Source organism: Pygocentrus nattereri, chromosome 2, assembly GCF_015220715.1.
Source record: "Pygocentrus nattereri isolate fPygNat1 chromosome 2, fPygNat1.pri, whole genome shotgun sequence".
NCBI classification, from domain to species: domain Eukaryota; kingdom Metazoa; phylum Chordata; class Actinopteri; order Characiformes; family Serrasalmidae; genus Pygocentrus; species Pygocentrus nattereri.
This window is the reverse complement of record NC_051212.1, coordinates 14,810,838-14,828,381: the sequence shown is the minus strand read 5'-3', so window position 1 is coordinate 14,828,381 and position 17,544 is coordinate 14,810,838. Positions and strand designations below refer to the sequence as shown.

The 17,544-nt window shown below is 41.9% G+C and overlaps 1 protein-coding gene across 2 annotated transcripts in view; it reads left to right on the top strand.

Moving 5' to 3' along the window:
• LOC108415343 (carcinoembryonic antigen-related cell adhesion molecule 5-like) overlaps positions 1–17,544 on the top strand; it is a 653,433-nt gene that overhangs the window by 265,436 nt on the left and 370,453 nt on the right. The window contains exons 14-16 of one of the 2 annotated variants that reach the window (XM_037547413.1): positions 18–103; positions 331–408; positions 2,862–3,395. The exons of the other annotated variant lie outside the window; for it this stretch is intronic. Of the exons in view, the coding sequence (XP_037403310.1) occupies positions 18–103; positions 331–372 (128 nt within the window). The 3' untranslated portion in view covers positions 373–408; positions 2,862–3,395. Of the gene's footprint in view, positions 1–17; positions 104–330; positions 409–2,861; positions 3,396–17,544 lie in introns of those variants that run through there. 2 annotated transcript variants of the gene reach the window in all.

The following is a 17,544-nucleotide window of genomic DNA, read 5'->3' as shown; positions in this document are numbered from 1 at the left end:
ATTTTGTTTTCTTTTAGATTCTGGACCTGAACCTGGTGATGTGACTTATGCTCAAATTGATCCGAAAGAGAAGAAGAAGCCAAATAAAACTAAGAACAAGGGGGTAAGATCAAAAGAAAATGTCTAAATTAGTGCTGACAGGTGGTTAAAGTAATTGTGATTGATCATATTTGATATCAAGATTAGCCTGTGTGCTACCTTTGACAGCACTAATCTAAACACAGTATAATCTGAATTCTGCTGTAGTTCCTGACCGTCTGTGCTGTAACAGATTAAATGCTTTCAGCCTGTTCTTGGTTGATGCTAATCCAGTGTCATTGCTCTCTGTAGGGAAGAGCAGGGAGGAAGCTGATACTGTCTACTCAGAGCTGAAGAACTGAGTAACAAAGGGAAGATGAGCTCAAACAGGTCATCACACTTCCCTTTCATAAATGACAAGTGACGGTGCCGGTCCAAAAAAACTCAAATATATGCAATCTTGATCAAAAGTTTAGGTACACCGAATTTGCTAAACACTAAACACTGAAGTCAGAAGTGAAAATAGTTTGATGAGCTTGAAAATGTTGATGAGCTTGAAGCTGAGTGAGAACCATAGCAAAGTACTAGTTAATATCTGATTAATATAAAAAAGAAAACACATTCCTTTTCCCTGTAAATGTTCAGTTGAATAAGAAAAGGAATGTGTTTTCTTTTTTATATTAAACAGATATTAACTAGTACTTTACTATGTTTCTCACTCAGCTTCAAGCTCATCAACATGAAAGCTAAATAACCATTTAAAACGTCTCTTTTTCTAAACAAACACATTGTTATTAATCTTTTGCACCAAATATGGTTTAAGGATAGTTAGACGGATAGAAACGTTATCAATCCTGTAGGAAAACGCAGGACTAGAGCAGCAACAAAACAAGGATACAGTCATATGCAAGAGTCTGATCATCTTAATCATATTACATTTTGTTGATTTTCTAAGTGAAAATAACCAAAAACGCAGACAGACAATCTCTACAATAAACAACTTAAATATGACAGTTTTAGTGCACAATTTCTGTTTATTTGCTTAGTTTAACTTAAACAACATAACTTTAAAATTGTACTCTAACTTTGGCAAATGCCACATTTCACGTTTTACTTTTTCTGATATGATAAGTTCAGCATATAAACAGTAATTGTGTATTAAAGTGTGCAGACATTTGTTCTCTGTAGAGGAAGTGTAACTTACTTTCACTTAGACAACTCCATCCTCTGGAACTGCCACTCAAACCAGTGTTTGTTCTAGCATCTTACTCACCTGCCATATTACCCCACCTATCTGACTGTCACCTCACTGATCCCTTTCTCTGCCACTATACACGCTTTACCTGCTGCTGCACTCAGCACTTTAACTTTAGACTCATACTTTGCACAATGTAAGGTTTACGTGTGTGTGTGTGTGTGTGTGTGTGTGTGTGTGAGGTAGGAATGCAGGTTTTATTTAATTTTATTTTGTTATATTTTATATTCATTTGATCTCTTTCCCTATATGTGAATGTCTGTCTGATACTGTGCACTGTGAGCTCCTGTAACCCAAACCAAGTTCCTTGTATGTGCAGCACACCTGGCCAATAAAGCTTGATTCTGATTCTGATCAGAACAGAGCTCAGTAACAGTCTCAGCAGTGATGTGTAACAGATGGAGCAACACTGACTCAGCACTGTAGATTAGCAGATGTGTGCTTTAATGTGGGTGAATATTATGGGATATAACTTTACTATTATATTATTTTTATTATCAGTAGCAGCAAAACTAGTAAATAATTTTTGTATATATGCTCACTGGGCACTTTATTAGGTACACGTACCTTATATCTACACTCATGGTCTATTTTACCAGCTCCACTTGTCATATAAGTGCACTTTTGTAGTTCTACAGTTACAGACTGTAGTCCATCTGTTTCTTTGATACTTTGTTAACTATCTTTTACACTGTTCATCAATGGCCACAGGACCACCACAGAACAGGTCTTATTAGGTGGTGGGTCATTCTCAGCACTGCAGTGACACTGACGTGGTGGTGGTGTGTCAGTGTGTGTTGCGCTGGTCTGAGTGGATCAGTCACAGAAGTGCTGCTGGAGTTTTTAAACACCTCACTGTCACTGCTGGACTGAGAATAGTCCACCAACCAAAAATATCCAGCCAACAGCATCTTGTGACCACTGTTGAAGGACTAGAGGGTGTCCAACACAAGCTGTGCAGCAGCAGATGAGCTGTCGTCTCTGACTTTACATCTACAAAGAAAACCAACAATGCAGGAGTGACTAATAGAGTGGACAGCAGCACTGCTGTATCTGATCTACTCATACCAGCACAACACACACTAACACGCCACCACTTTGTCAGTGTTACTGCAGTGCTGGGAATGATCCACTTAAATAATACGTGCTCTGTGGTGGTTCTGTTGGGGTCCTAACCACTGATTAATGGGGTACGGCTGGGATAATAGATAATGCAAACAAACAGATGGTCTAATGTCTCTAACTGTAGAACTAGAAAGTGCACCTGTGTGGTATGAAGAGCTGATGAAATGGACAAGAAAGTGTGGATACAAGGTAAATGTCCCCATTAAAGTACTTGGTGAGTGTACATTATCATTTTTTCTAGATAGTGTAAAACATTGTACTATGATTTTTTAGTTCACCCACCTCTACTAGACACTAAAGTCAGAAATGAAAGTAGCTGTGAATCAGTGATGTTTCTGAAATGGTGCCGTTTCTGTTAAATGACTCAAGCTGTTCACTTTCTCATTTGTAATTACCTTATTTGAAATCTACACTTTACATAATCTGAAATACCAAAAATCAATAAAAGGCTCTTCTCTTGTAGGTCCATGAAGGAAGCTTGTGTGCCTTAAATGCCCAAAAAGGACTCCCTGAAAAGAGTCACAGCTGTCCAGATGTGTCCTCTGAGTTCTCTCGGAGTGAGAATGGTAAATGTGTGTATTAGAGAGTGTGATGCTGTTGTAAAGCCAGTTTTACTGCACTATTCAAAACTAGTCATTTACAGTGACGCCTGATTGGAGATTTAAAGGTGCAGACAGAAGATGCAGGACGTGACCTTCAAAACATTTTATGTTCATTTTAACATTTTAAAGTTCTATTTTCTTTCAGACGTTTCTGTAAATATTGTGTTACAGGAAAAACGTCTTAGTTACTCGTTTGTTGACTGTAACTCATTTATGAAAATTCGACTTCAAACTTTAAGAATATTCAGCAGTGAATTCAGGTTTTTTGAACAGTCAGTGAGATTACCATGCCTTAGTGTGTTAGATGATCTTTGGCTGTTTGAGTGATGACAGTTTATTTTGTTATTTTCTACAGTTTGAGGTCTAATTTCTTACCCATGATAAATATTATTATAGTGATAACCTCACTTTAAACTAACATGGTTGTATACATACTGTGTGAAAGCTTTTAACATTGCTAAACTTTTTTATGTAATATTTTTATTTTTCTATAATCTGCATTTTTAAAAATGTCATATTTTGGTTTATTTGATTAATTTGATGGTTTTAGTCATTATTGTTATTATTATTGTTGTTGTTGTTGTTTTTATTATCCTTATGCCTAACCATTACCATATTATCCTTATGCTTCACAAATGCTTAAAATATTCATTAACTGGTAAAAAATACAAAATGCAGTGGTACTAAGTTTTAATATTGCTATTCTTACTGTATTTTAACCCATTTGTTTGCTTTATTTTTACTTTTTAATCCAATTTTAGTTTCATAACAATTAATTCTCTTATGCAATTTATTTGTTTAGTTTGGTTTTATAACTAACTTGATCAATATTTTATGATGTAAAAACGATTTCATTAATTTTTGAGTGATGCTTGGAATTAACAAATTTTTTAAAATTATTTTTCATTTTTGACCAATTCCTGGAATTTACATAAATAAACATTTTTAATCAAAACAGCTCTGACATTCTGTTCTTCTCTACGTTCAGAGAGAGAATTCAGCTTTGATCGGGGTCCGACTGTAAAAGCTGTGGTTGAGTATGAAGTTTAAAGCAGATGGATGTTAAATGGGGGTCATTAACTGACTGTTCTGTGTGTTTAAGTTCCACACCAGCTTGCTGTTTTTAGTTAAATGCTCCTGTCTTTATGTGGAGATGATCTGTGTCTGTATCTTATGCCAATCTACAACAATGTCTGCTTAAAAATCTTTTTCATGGATTAAAAAAAAACATTGTAATTTACATCAAATTAAATTTTAATTTCCAATGACTTAAAAAAAAAAAGCAGCACCTTCAAGTCAAATTAAACAGCGTTCATCCTACAGTGTAGTCTGCACTGCTGGCAAGAACCCTGAAAAATGACGCCTAAGTAGTGCCGTATTTTGGAGAAGCATCTCATTCATTCTCTATTGTGGATGTTCTATAATGCTGATCTGAAACCTGACCCCAGTTACATCCTTCTAGCCTTTAATGTTATGGTGGGCTCCAAATATCAAGGCAAGAACAAAAGCAGTGGCAGAGGTGATGAAGACGACGGCTGTAAACCATCAGATATGCAGACCTCACTAAACATGGATGCCTATATAGTCATCCTGCCACTTTACTGATGAACTACATTAATTCTCCACCAGCTCTCGGGCGTGTGAGCATTATGGGACACTGTTCTTCTGTTCTTGTAGATACATGGGAACCAAAGAAACACGGTCACATTCTATCACTGATAAAACTGATACTATCTGCTCTTCTTTCAGTACCTCATGTTCTGTGTTTTGCTCCTGATCTGAACAGACTAAACCTCTAATCTGCATAAGCTACATTTGCAGTCCTGAAATGTAGATGCCTTTTTCAGTTCTAACGCCACTACAGAAGAGAACATCTCAAACATCCAAGAGCAGATAGAGAAGCACTTTATTCTATAGAACAGTAAATACCTAATACTGAACAGGTAAATATGATCTAATCTGCATTCTGGCACATACTTTGTAACTGTAGCACTGAGTATTAACAGGTAGTTACATCAGAACTACAATGTTATGATTACTTAGTATTTAACAGGTGCTTATGAGGTGCTTCATTATTGGTATAGACTTTGGATTAAAGGGACCTTTTCCATAGATTAATGAGAACTGGTCACTGTTAGTGACCTGTAAACTTCTGTCCACATTTTAGGCCAAATATGATTCAATGCCTTTAACACCTTCAACTAAGATACTACATAAAAACTTGGTACTGGTTTGTATTTTGCACAGGATGCTGGGAATAATTTTTCACCTTCATGTTCTTCATATATATTAAACACGCAATGCGTTTAGAAAGGTAAAAACACAAGATTGGTGAAGAAGTCAACTGGTGAACTTGGTCTGAGAGGGTGAAATGATGTGATTATCATTCAGAGTAGTTCAGTGTGAAATGCACCTGTAGAGAAATTTACAGAGTCAGAATTGTTCACTGTTGTAGTACTAGGAACCAGACATCCACAAATCAATATATTGAGACCACAAATTAATATTTTGAGGCCACAAATTACTATAAGGCCAAAAATGTATATATTGAGCCCACAAAATACTATATGGCCACAAATTAATATATCAAACTCACAATTTACTATAAGGACACAAATTAATATTTTGAGGCTACAAATCAGGGATCAGTGGTGTGTTACGTCTCCTAGGGGTGAGATGCACAAAGTGGAAGCAAGACTGCCCACTCAGACGCCAGACCAGAGCAAAAAAAATCTAATAAATAAATAGTAATAAACACATCAAATACAGATTTGACAATTTATTCGATGCTTTGCACTTTCATCCGTTTTTCATCAGTCAACTGAAGCAAGGACACAAAAAATAAAGGAAACATCACTTCAGGGAGGCCCAAGGCCCAAAATAACAAACAAAAGAGCTTAATAAAAAAAAATATATAATATAACTAATTAAACTAACAAAAGAAAGAGAAAGGAAATTATAAAACCACTACAATAAACAACGTCCAACAGATCAAACACCAGGGCAGGCCTCTCCTACGTTTCCTTTCATAAAAAAGAAACAAGATGACAAAAAAGTGTCTTCACTGGCCCACAGGCACCTGTAGGCCAGCAAATCATCCACAGTAACTGGTCTGTCCACTGGCGGGCAGCCAGGGGAGCGGAACTGTGCGAAGCCAAATAAGAAAATAGCCGCTCCATATTGCGCCAAAACACCAAAGACCTTTTATAACCAGGGCCAACTGGAACAGGCAATCACACGCCGGGAAAAACGAGATCAGTCACGCAGCAACGTCCACCTGAGAACACTCAGACAGACAGAGAGAGAAAAGGAGACATCCAGACACAGGACATCCAGTAACAGTTAAACTGGGTGGGCTTTTGCATAAGACCATGGAGGACGTGTAGCTACAATCATAAAAGATGATCATCAGGAGCTCTGAATCCTGGCTGTGTGTCTCTATAATGATGATAAAGAATCTTTTCTTTTACGGCTCCTAAACTGTGGAATAACATCATCAAATATTAGGACTGCAAGCTCCATAAGTGTTTTAATATCCAGATTAATCGTATATTTTAGATGAGCATATCCTGGAGTTTCCTTTTCATTCTGCAGACCATCGTATTTTATCTTGCATAGAGCAGCAAAGTAGCTAAAAATGAAAAGCATGAAAACAGCATTTGAAAGAAACAGCTATAAACCATCAGATGTGCAGACCTCAGTAAAGACTGATCTACTGTCACTTTGATGATGAACTGAACAAATTCTCCACCAGCTCTTCAAACATTCAGAGACACTGTCCGTCTGTTCTTCTAGGTATGTGGGACCCAAAGAAACAAGGTCACATGCTGCATCACTGATAAAACTGATATTATCTGCTCTTCTTTCAGTACGTCATGTTCTATGTTTTGCTCCTGATCTGAACAGACTAAACCTCTAATCTGCATAAGCTACATTTGCAGTCTTAAAATATAGAAGCTTCTTTAGGTTCAGCACCACTGCAAAAGAGAACATCTCAAACATCCCAGAGCAGATAGACAAGCAGACTGTAGCACTTTAATGTGTAGTACAGTAAGTGTCTAACGCTGAATGGGTGAATATGATCTAATGACAAGTCATTTCTGGTAAACACCTTGTAATTACGCTGCAGCACTAAGCTTGTATTTACAGCAGTACTACAACGTCATGATGACACAGTTCATATTTTTCATGTTTCTTTTACTCATATACTGAACACACAGCACATTTATAGAGGTAAAAACGCAAGACCAGTAAAGAAGTGAAATAGAAGTGAACTGGGTGAACTTGAGCTGAGAGGGTGAACATGATGTGACTGTTGCGCCACCTAGTGGTGGGATATAGTTTTATAAGATAGATTCTTTATCTGGGCAGATTACTCACTGAGCAATAATGACTTATAAATAGTTTAATTGCTTTTTCTTGATTTAATTTGACTTTTTGATTCACTCATTCATTCATTTTGATTTTGGACTGTTGAGCAACTGAAGTTGTACATCAAGCAAGAATGGGAAAGAATTCCACCTACAGAGCTTCAACAATTAGTGTCTCAGTTCCCAAAAGCTTATTGAGTGTTGTTAAAAGGAAAGGTGATGTAACACAGTGGTAAACATGCCCCTGTCCCAACTTCTTTGGAACATGTTTCAGGCATCAAATTAAAAATTAGTGAATATTTGCAAAAAACAATAAAGTTTATCCATTTGAACATTAAATATCTTGTCTTTGTAGTGTAATCACCTGAATATAGGGAACTAACTAATCTGAGAAAATAAAGAAACAAAGATCCAGCCAGTCTTCCCCACCTCTCCAACTCCACCTCTCCAACTCCACCAACACAGGAGAGAACTCAGGCAAAAGAAGCGGCGCCCCCTGCTGCCTCCCGGCGGAGAGACAGTTTACAGAGGCAGATCACGAGCTTTACTGTCTAACCGCAGAGAGAACTGAGGACAGGAGCTTAAGCTCGGCTATTTCATCTGAGACGAGGACAGACAATCAGACAACACGCGAACCATGAAACAGACAAGCTGAGCTGCGATTCAGGTCTAAAACCAATCGGCCAAGCCGCCATGGAGGAAACCTCGAGGACATCCAGCGAAGTCGAAGAAGGACGCCGTTCAGTTTCAGCCGTTCAGTTTCAGCCAGCCAATCAGATACAAGCATCGTTACGGGACTCCAGCCAATCACACGCACGAGTGGGCGGGTTCCTAAGAAGAGAGAGAGAGAGAGAGAGAGAGAGAGAGAGAGAGAGAGAGAGAGAGAGAGAAGGGGAGAGAGAGGAGAGAGAGAGAGAAGGGGAGAGAGAGGAGAGAGAGGAGAGAGAGAGAGAAGGGGAGAGAGAGGAGAGAGAGGAGAGAGAGAGAGAAGGGGAGAGAGAGGAGAGAGAGAGAGAAGGGGAGAGAGAGAGAGAGAGAAGGGGAGAGAGAAGGGGAGAGAGAGAGAGAGAAAGAGAAGGGGAGAGAGAGAGAGAGAGAGACATACGTCATAGGTACGTAACTAGTGTTTAATATGATGTCGGCCCACCCTTTGCAGCTATAACAGCTTCAGCTCTTCTGGGAAGGCTTTCCACAAGGTGTAGGAGTATGGAAAGCCAACAGGGCCAAAACGCCTCATGACAAATCGCCTGCACAAGTGAAAATATAACCCGTGGATCTTTTACAAATTTGGTAAAGGTTAGGGTAAGAAAAGCTTTCATATTTTTACTGACACCTCAATAGGAATATTTATTGAATTGATGCAACTTATAATTACTTTTATTATAATTCAGAATTTATATAAAATGAAACACTTTGGATAAATAAACATGAATGAAATGTAAGGGTCTCAATGCAAGAACACAAAGCAGTTTAGTGCTAATTAGACACAGTACAATATGTATAAAACTAACTTAAAGGGAACTCCACCAATGTCCTGCATAATTAAATGGTTGAGATGCACAATTTCCTGCATAATTAAGGCGTCATGATGTAAGCAGTCATTCAGAGCGGTCTGGTGTGAAACGCTCCGTTCTAGAGAAACTTTCCGAGTCAGAATTGTTCACAGTGGTGGTGATAGGAACCAGACATCCACCTCTAAAAGATCCCTCACAGAAAGTTACTACATGAACTGCCTGATGACACTGTTTCATGGTAGTTTTTTAAATCTAATACATTTTTCATTCATTTACCATTTTATTCATTTAATCAGTTCATGGAGGAAGGAAGGGTATTCTAAGGCAAACTGTCACAAAAGAAAGCTTATTTTATCAGATTCATGACTATTTTACCATCATTAATGTCACATATAAAACACATAATTTAACGTATTTTTAAGATTTAAAGTATCTTGGTTTTGGGTTGTAAATAAAAGGTCTATATTTGTGTTGTGACTCCTATCATCACCACTGTAAAGAAATCTGAGTCAGTAAGTTTCTCTGTAATCAAATATTTCATCAAGCCGCTCTGAATGACTGTTTACATGTGAAGAACTTAATGCTTCAGAAAACGTAATTAATGAATTCATGTTAAACGTTTTGAATTATTCATTGAAATTAGTGGAATTCCCGTTTAGCTTGTGCACAGGAATAAATCACTGCATTAAGATCAGTCGTTTTCATGCATCCTGTCATTATAAAAAACAAGAACTAGTTTTCCAAATGAGAACTACAATGGTCAGCAAAACATGTCCAACGTCCTAACGGTTTTAGGGGAAAGAACTAAAAATGTCCAAAGCGGTGGTCTGCTCTAAATATTTACATGAGATGAACATGGACAGGTGTAGCCATCTATCCACATCTCAACAAAATGAAAATGATGAAATTTATCTTGATAACGACACATTTTCATATTGGACAGCCCTACTATCATCTTTACTTACTGTGTTTGGCTTGTGACAGTGATAATATGTTGTATAGTAGTGGTTAATTTTATTAGAAGTATTCTGCCTCCACTCAATGGCCACTTCAGGAGGGCCGCCTACTTTATCAGAAACAGGCGTTTAATCATTTTGAACCTAAACCAATATCTGTAGTTGTACACCCCCCAGTTTGTTTCATGTGCGTGTGATGTGGGGACCTTTTTTAATCTAGTTTGAGGCAAACTGTCAGATTATAGTCATTAAAGTGTTTTATGAATAACAGAGGAAACTGATCAGACAGGAAAAGGGTGGAACTTTGGGCAAAGCTGTATGATGTACATTAATAAAAAAGTCATGAGAATTTTGACCGAACTGCATGTTGTCATCAACAGAAATGGTACAGAAACTGCAGTGGGGCCTTCTTCTCTGTTTATGGCAATGCTTTTAACTGTGTGATCAGGAAGCAAATACATTTCCCTTTGTTGTGACATTACATCTAATGTTGATGTAGAGCTGTTGAAACGTGCCCCCCTGGGAGTATCACATCCTAGGGGAGTATTGTAGCCCTCAGAGCATCGGGAACATTATCATTTCATGTTCGGTTACATTCATATTGTCCCAACAGCAGGTGTAGTTTATTGTTCCCTAACTGTTCCCCCAACCAGTTTGTACATCTGTCCGTGTTTAAATGTTCTCTGTCGTGCTGTTTCAGAGTAGGAGAACGAGCTGGGGGGAAAATCTCCCCCCACTACTACTCTGACTTTGGCTATGTTCCTGTCTACATGTGGTAGCCAATTCCAGGTTTTAGGACACTTTCCACTTCATGAGTTAGTAATATTACAGCTTTAACTGTCATGTCACATTTTGGTAACCCTTTACTGTAGGGTGCTGTTCATAAGGCTACATGACACCTACATAAGCTTGTCATGACAACTGATATAACCCTACATAAATGTTTATACATGCTCACTTCAATAGATGTCATCCGTCACAAATGCTACTTTAGCTAACTTTGATGAACATTGGCAAATGTAAGCTTTATAGCAGGATGCCTATTGGAATAAGGTAACCAGTAAAGTGTTACCAAAATTTTAGTATAATACACTGTTCATGTATTTGCAGCTGCAGATGAATGAACTGTTCCACCCCGACTACTTCCACTACATAAGTGTTCGAGTGCTTAGTGCTGGCCGGATATTACTTGGGTGACGGACCACTCTCTATACAGCAGTGATATGGTAGTGGTGATGTGGTGTTGTCCTCGTACAAATGACTGAAATGTTTCTGAGGTTTTTACATTCATTCATGCCGCTGACGTCAAGAGTAATTTACCACCTAAAATGACCACATTCCTGTGGTCAGGAGTACTGCTGAGGGGCTAGAGAACTGTACATACACTTTTTAACTGTGCACCAACAAGGTGTACCTAACAAGGCATTTGTATGTGAACGCAATAAACTAGCAATTCTCTGTGCAACATATCTTTGCATTTTGTAGAAAAACCAAGTGTTGATCTAGTCTTCTGTTTCAGATGGACAGTGGTCATACATGGTGGTGGTGATGGATACAGCAGGCTCACTCTGTTCCTCAAAGCTTCAGCCAGTAATTGCAGCAGTGCTGTCCTGGAGAGCTTTGTCAAAGCTGTTTATAAATATGGTGTTCCCTCCAGAGTGGCCACAGAAGAGGCTGCGGTATCAGAATTGCCCAATTTAAACTGGACAGAAGCAGCAGAGGTTCCTGCCACTCACTTCCATCTTGAGCAGAGTCATGGAAGAGCTTGAAGCCGTGGTCAAGAGCTTGAAGGCGTGGTCAGTCCCTCGGAAGGTGCACAGGACAGTTTAGGAACTGATCTTTCAGAGCAAGTTCTTAATTACATAAGCAACGTCCCAGAAAAGAGACACTATGTGCACAATTATTAGGAAAGCTGAATATAAGGTATGTCACTATGATGAATGTTCTCACAGTCACAGTGCACTAAACCATTACTTCAACATAAGTGATGTGTGTGTAAAGGAAACATAATCCAAAATATAATAGGAAGCGTTTTCTCGTCACTTTTTACTGAAAACATGCTAGAATGGAAAACGTTCCCATTGCTCAAAGACCCAAAGCTAAATAAAGTGCCTTCTATAACAATTAAGTCATGTGACTCATGTTCTAGCAGTTCTCATCTCCAGGACGCCCCTTGTGAACAGCACTTAGAATTAAGGTTTTGATGAAGTTTTATCCTCTCCTTGGATCACCACCTTATCGTGGTGGAGGGGTTTGCGTGCTTGAATGATCTTAGGAGCTATGTTGTCTGGAGCAAAAGCTCCTGGTAGGGTCTCCCATGGCAAACTGGTCCTAGGTGACAGGTCAGACAAAGTGTGATCCATAATAATAACCCCTATGAAGACACAAAAACAGGACTTGTGTACCCTGCCCGGAACAGGGTTACCGGGGCCCCACCCTGGAGCCAGGCCTGGGGGAGGGGCTCGCCAGCGAGCGTCTGGTGGCCGGGCATTTACTCATGGTGCCCGGCCGGGCCCAGCCCGAAGGAGTTACATGAGTCCCCCCTCCCATCGACCCACCACCAATGGGAGGGGCAGTAGTAGGGGTTCGGTGCGTTGTGGATCGGGCAGTGTCCGAAGGCGTGGGCCTTGGCGTTCTGATCCTCGGTTGCTGAAACTGGCTTTTGGAACTTGGAACGTTACCTCACTGGCGGGGAAGGAGCCTGAGTTGGTGCGCGAGGTTGAGAGATACTGGCTAGATATAGTCGGGCTCACCTCAACACACAGCTTGGGCTCTGGGTCCAATCTCCTTGAGAGGGGCTGGACTTTATTCTTTTCTGGAGTTGCCCATGGTGAGAGGCGGCGGGCAGGTGTGGGCTTTCTCATAGCCCCTCGACTCGGTGCCTGTATGTTGGGGTTTTCTCCGGTGGATGAGAGGGTAGCTTCCCTACGCCTTCGGGTTGGGGAATGGGTCCTGACTGTTGTCTGTGCTTATGCACCGAACAGCAGTTCAGAGTACCCAGCCTTCTTAGAGTCCTTGGGAAGGGTGCTTGAAAGTGCTCCTCCTGGAGACTCTATTGTCCTACTGGGGGACTTCAACGCTCACGTGGGCAATGACAGTGGGACCTGGAGGGGTGTGATTGGGAGGAATGGCCTCTCTGATCTGAACCCGAGTGGTGTTCAGTTTTTGGACTTCTGCGCAAACCACAGTTTGTCCATCACGAACACCATGTTTGAACACAAGGATGTCCATAAGTGCACATGGCACCAGGACACGCTAGGCCGCAGTTCAATGATTGACTTTGTAGTCGTGTCATCGGACTTGCGGCCATGTGTTTTGGACACTCGGGTAAAGAGAGGAGCTGAGCTGTCAACTGATCACCAACTGGTGGTGAGTTGGATCAGGTGGTGGGGGAAGATGCCGGTCAGACCAGGCAAGCCCAAACGCATAGTGAGGGTTTGCTGGGAACGTCTAGCAGAAGAACCTGTCAGATTGATCTTCAACTCACACCTCCGTCAGAACTTTGACCAGATATCGGGGGAGGTGGGGGACATTGACTCAGAATGGGCCATGTTCCGTTCCTCCATTGCTGAAGCGGCTGACTGTAGCTGTGGCCGTAAGGTAGTTGGTGCCTGTCGGGGCGGTAATCCTCGAACCCGGTGGTGGACACCCCAGGTGAGAGATGCCGTCAAGCTGAAGAAGGAGTCCTACCGGGCATGGTTGGCCTGTGGGACACCAGAGGCAGCTGGCAGGTATCGACAGGCCAAGCGATCTGTGGCTTCAGTTGTTGCCAAGGCAAAAACCCGGGTGTGGGAAGAGTTTGGTGAGGCCTTGGAAACTGACTTTAAGTCGGCTCCGAAAAGATTCTGGCAAACCGTCAGGCGACTCAGAAGGGGAAAGCAGTGTGCCACTAGCACTGTATATAGTGGAGATGGTGTGCTGCTGACTTCGACTGAAGACGTCATTGGGCGGTGGAAGGAATACTTTGAGGACCTTCTCAATCCCACCGACACGTTCTCCAGTGAGGAGGCTGATCTGGGGACATGGGAATAGGCTTGTCCATTACTGAGGCCGAAGTCGCTAAGGTAGTTAAGAAGCTCCTTGGTGGCAAGGCTCCAGGGGTGGATGAGATCCGCCCTGAGTTCCTCAAGGCTCTGGATGTTGTGGGGCTGTCTTGGCTGACACGCCTTTTCAACATTGCGTGGACATCGGGGGCGGTGCCACTGGATTGGCAGACTGGGGTGGTGGTGCCTCTTTTTAAAAAAGGGGACCGGAGGGTGTGTTCCAACTACAGGGGAATCACACTCCTCAGCCTCCCTGGCAAGGTATATGCAGGGGTACTGGAGAAGAGAGTCCGGCTTATAGTCGAACCTCGGATCCAGGAGGAACAGTGCGGGTTCTGCCCTGGTCGTGGAACACTGGACCAACTCTTCACTCTCTCCAGGATTCTGGAGGGTTCATGGGAGTTTGCCCAACCAGTCCACATGTGCTTTGTGGATCTGGAGAAGGCATTCGACTGTGTTCCCCGGGGTATTCTGTGGGAGGTGCTTCGGGAGTACGGGGTACATGGCTCTTTGCTACAAGCCATTCAGGCCCTGTACAAACAAAGCTGGAGTTTGGTTCGCATAGCCGGCAGTAAGTCAGACTCGTTCCCAGTGAGAGTTGGACTCCGTCAGGGCTGCCCTTTGTCACCGATTCTATTCATAATTTTTATGGATAGAATTTCTAGGCGCAGTCAAGGGATGGAGGGGGTCCGGTTTGGTGACCTCAGGGTCACATCGCTGCTGTTTGCAGATGATGTGGTCCTATTGGGGACATCAGGCCGCGAACTTCAGCTTTCGCTGGATCGGTTTGCAGCCGAGTGTGAAGCGGCTGGGATGTGAATCAGTACCTCTAAATCCGAGACCATGGTTCTCAGGCGGAAAAGGGTGGAGAGCCCTCTCTGGGTCGGGGATAGGCTCTTGCCTCAAGTGGAGGAGTTCAAGTATCTCGGGGTCTTGTTCACGAGTGATGGTACAAGGGAGCGGGAGATTGACAGGCGGATTGGTGCTGGGTCAGCAGTGATGCGGGCTCTTTACCGGTCTGTTGTGGTAAAGAAAGAGCTGAGCCATAAGGCAAGGCTCTCGATTTACCGGTCGATCTACGTTCCCACCCTCACCTATGGTCATGAGCTTTGGGTAATGACCGAAAGAATAAGATCGCGAATACAAGCGGCCGAAATGAGTTTCCTCCGCAGGGTGTCTGGACTCACCCTTAGAGATAGGGTGAGAAGTTCAGTCATCCGGGAGGGACTCGGAGTAGAGCCGCTGCTTCTTCACGTCGAGAGGAGCCAGCTGAGGTGGTTCGGGCATCTGGTTAGGATGCCTCCTGGACGCCTCCCTCGGGAGGTGTCACAGGCGAGTCCACCTGGGAGGAGACCCCGGGGAAGACCCAGGACACGCTGGCGTGACTATATCGCCCAGCTGGCCTGGGAGCGCCTCGGAATCCCCCTTGGAGAGCTGGTGGAAGTGGCTGGGGAAAGGGAGGTCTGGGCTTCATTGCTTAGGATGCTGCCCCCGCGACCCGAACCCCGGACAAGTGGAAGATAATGGATGGATGGATGGATGGATGAAGTTTTATAAAATAAAAACATTGCCTTTCCACAGTAAATACAGTAGTATTTTATATTTGTGTAAAATTACATACCACTTGTGTGAACATTTAGAACTCATTTCTCAAGAAAGTCAGAACATAAACTGAGATCTCAATTTCAACAATACTTGAAGTCTTAGCTTTACCTTTTATTCAACTTCTAAAAGGATTCAAGTTGTACAAATTTGACTGGACAAACTTTGCTAACAATATAAAACTGTAAACCAATTCAGAATCGTTATGAAATAAATTTGGCATAAGAAACACAACACACTGTAATTTGAAGTCAACAAATAAGATCCGGCTTTTACCAGGTTTCTTTAGTAAGGACAATGATTCTGTACAGAACTTTCTGATTCTGTATAGCACTCGTGTCAAACTTGTAACAGAAGAACTTATTCTAGTGCCACATAAGCATGAAATGGTTTAATAAAAACCTTTAAGAACCATTTTTGAGAGCGTTGCAGAATTTATGTGCTGTGCTAATCCAAAATGTGGCGACTGTAGTACGACGTTCAAAATCTTCATATGCAGGATGCACTGGCAACCTAATGCACACAGTGCATGTATTGTATCAGCTTCCAGCACAGGTGGAATTTACAAATCCATCCATCCATCCAGGAGTTAGGCCTGATCCTAGAAAAGTGACAGCAATAGAAAACATGCCAAGGCCACAATGTAAGAAAGATATGCAGAGATTCAACGGAATGGTAAACTACATGGGAAAATTTATACCCAACCTCTCTGAACGCATGGCACCGTTGAGACAACTAACGGATAAGAAAACAGAATGGGAGTGGAGTCATGAACATGAAAAAGCATGGAAAGACCTGAAGACACGGCTTACACTAGAACCGGTACTGAGATTCTATGATCCAGCTAAGCCCATTAAGATCTCATCTGATGCATCACAAAGTGGACTAGGAGCTGTTCTTCTGCAGCTGTTCGATGAATGGCAACCCATTGCATATGCATCACGTTCAACAACAGAAGCGGAGACGCGTTATGCACAAATAGAGAAGGAGCTGTTGAGCATAACTTATGCATGCGAGAGATTTCACCAGTTCGTGTCAGGACAAGAAATAAGTGTGGAAACTGATCATAAACCACTGATCGCCCTGTTTCAAAAACCACTCAATGACTGTCCACTGAGAATCCAGAGGATGATGATTTGCCTTCAACGCTACTCGCTGACAGTGACGTATACACCAGGGAAGCGGATGTACACAGCCGACACCTTGTCAAGAGCAGTTGACCCAAAGGAACCGGTGAGCAGCAACACAAATGATGATGTGAATGCGTATGTGGATATGATCGTAAGTGCCTTACCTGTTTCTGATGCCAAAATGGAACAGATTAAAACAGAGACAAACAAAGATCAAACTTTGAAAAGATTACGTCAAATCATCAAAGATGGATGGCCCAACACAAAGCAAGACTGTTCACCTGATATAACAGAATACTGGAATTGCAGAGCAGAGTTGTCTGTAGTTGATGACATCATCTACAAGGGCAGCAAGATCGTCATTCCAAAGAGTCTACGACATGACATGCTCAAGAAGATTCATGCAGGGCATCTTGGAATCGAAAAGTGTTGTAAAAGAGCTTGCGAGGTGATGTACTGGCCACGGATAAATCACGACATCGCAAATGAAGTGTCTGATTGTTCAACATGCCAGAGATATCAATCAAGCAATCCAGCTGAACCACTCAAACCACACACAGTGCCCAACAGACCATACCAAAAAGTAGGTGCTGACCTGTTTCAATGTGCTGGAAAAGTCTACATTGTTGTGACAGACTGCTATTCCTTATATCCAGAGGTTAGTAGGCTAAATACTATAACAGCAGAGGCAGTAATAACAGCCATGAAAGCCATCTTTGCGAGACATGGTGTGCCCAGTGAGGTCTTCTCAGATAATGGACCACAATTTTCCAGTGAGTGCTTCAGACGCTTTGCTGAGGAATGGAACTTTGTGCACACAACATCGAGTCCGCATTACCCACAGTCGAATGGCCTAGTTGAAAAATCTGTTCAGACTGTGAAGAGACTGCTGTACAAAGCTAAGGACAGTGGAACAGACTACTACCAAA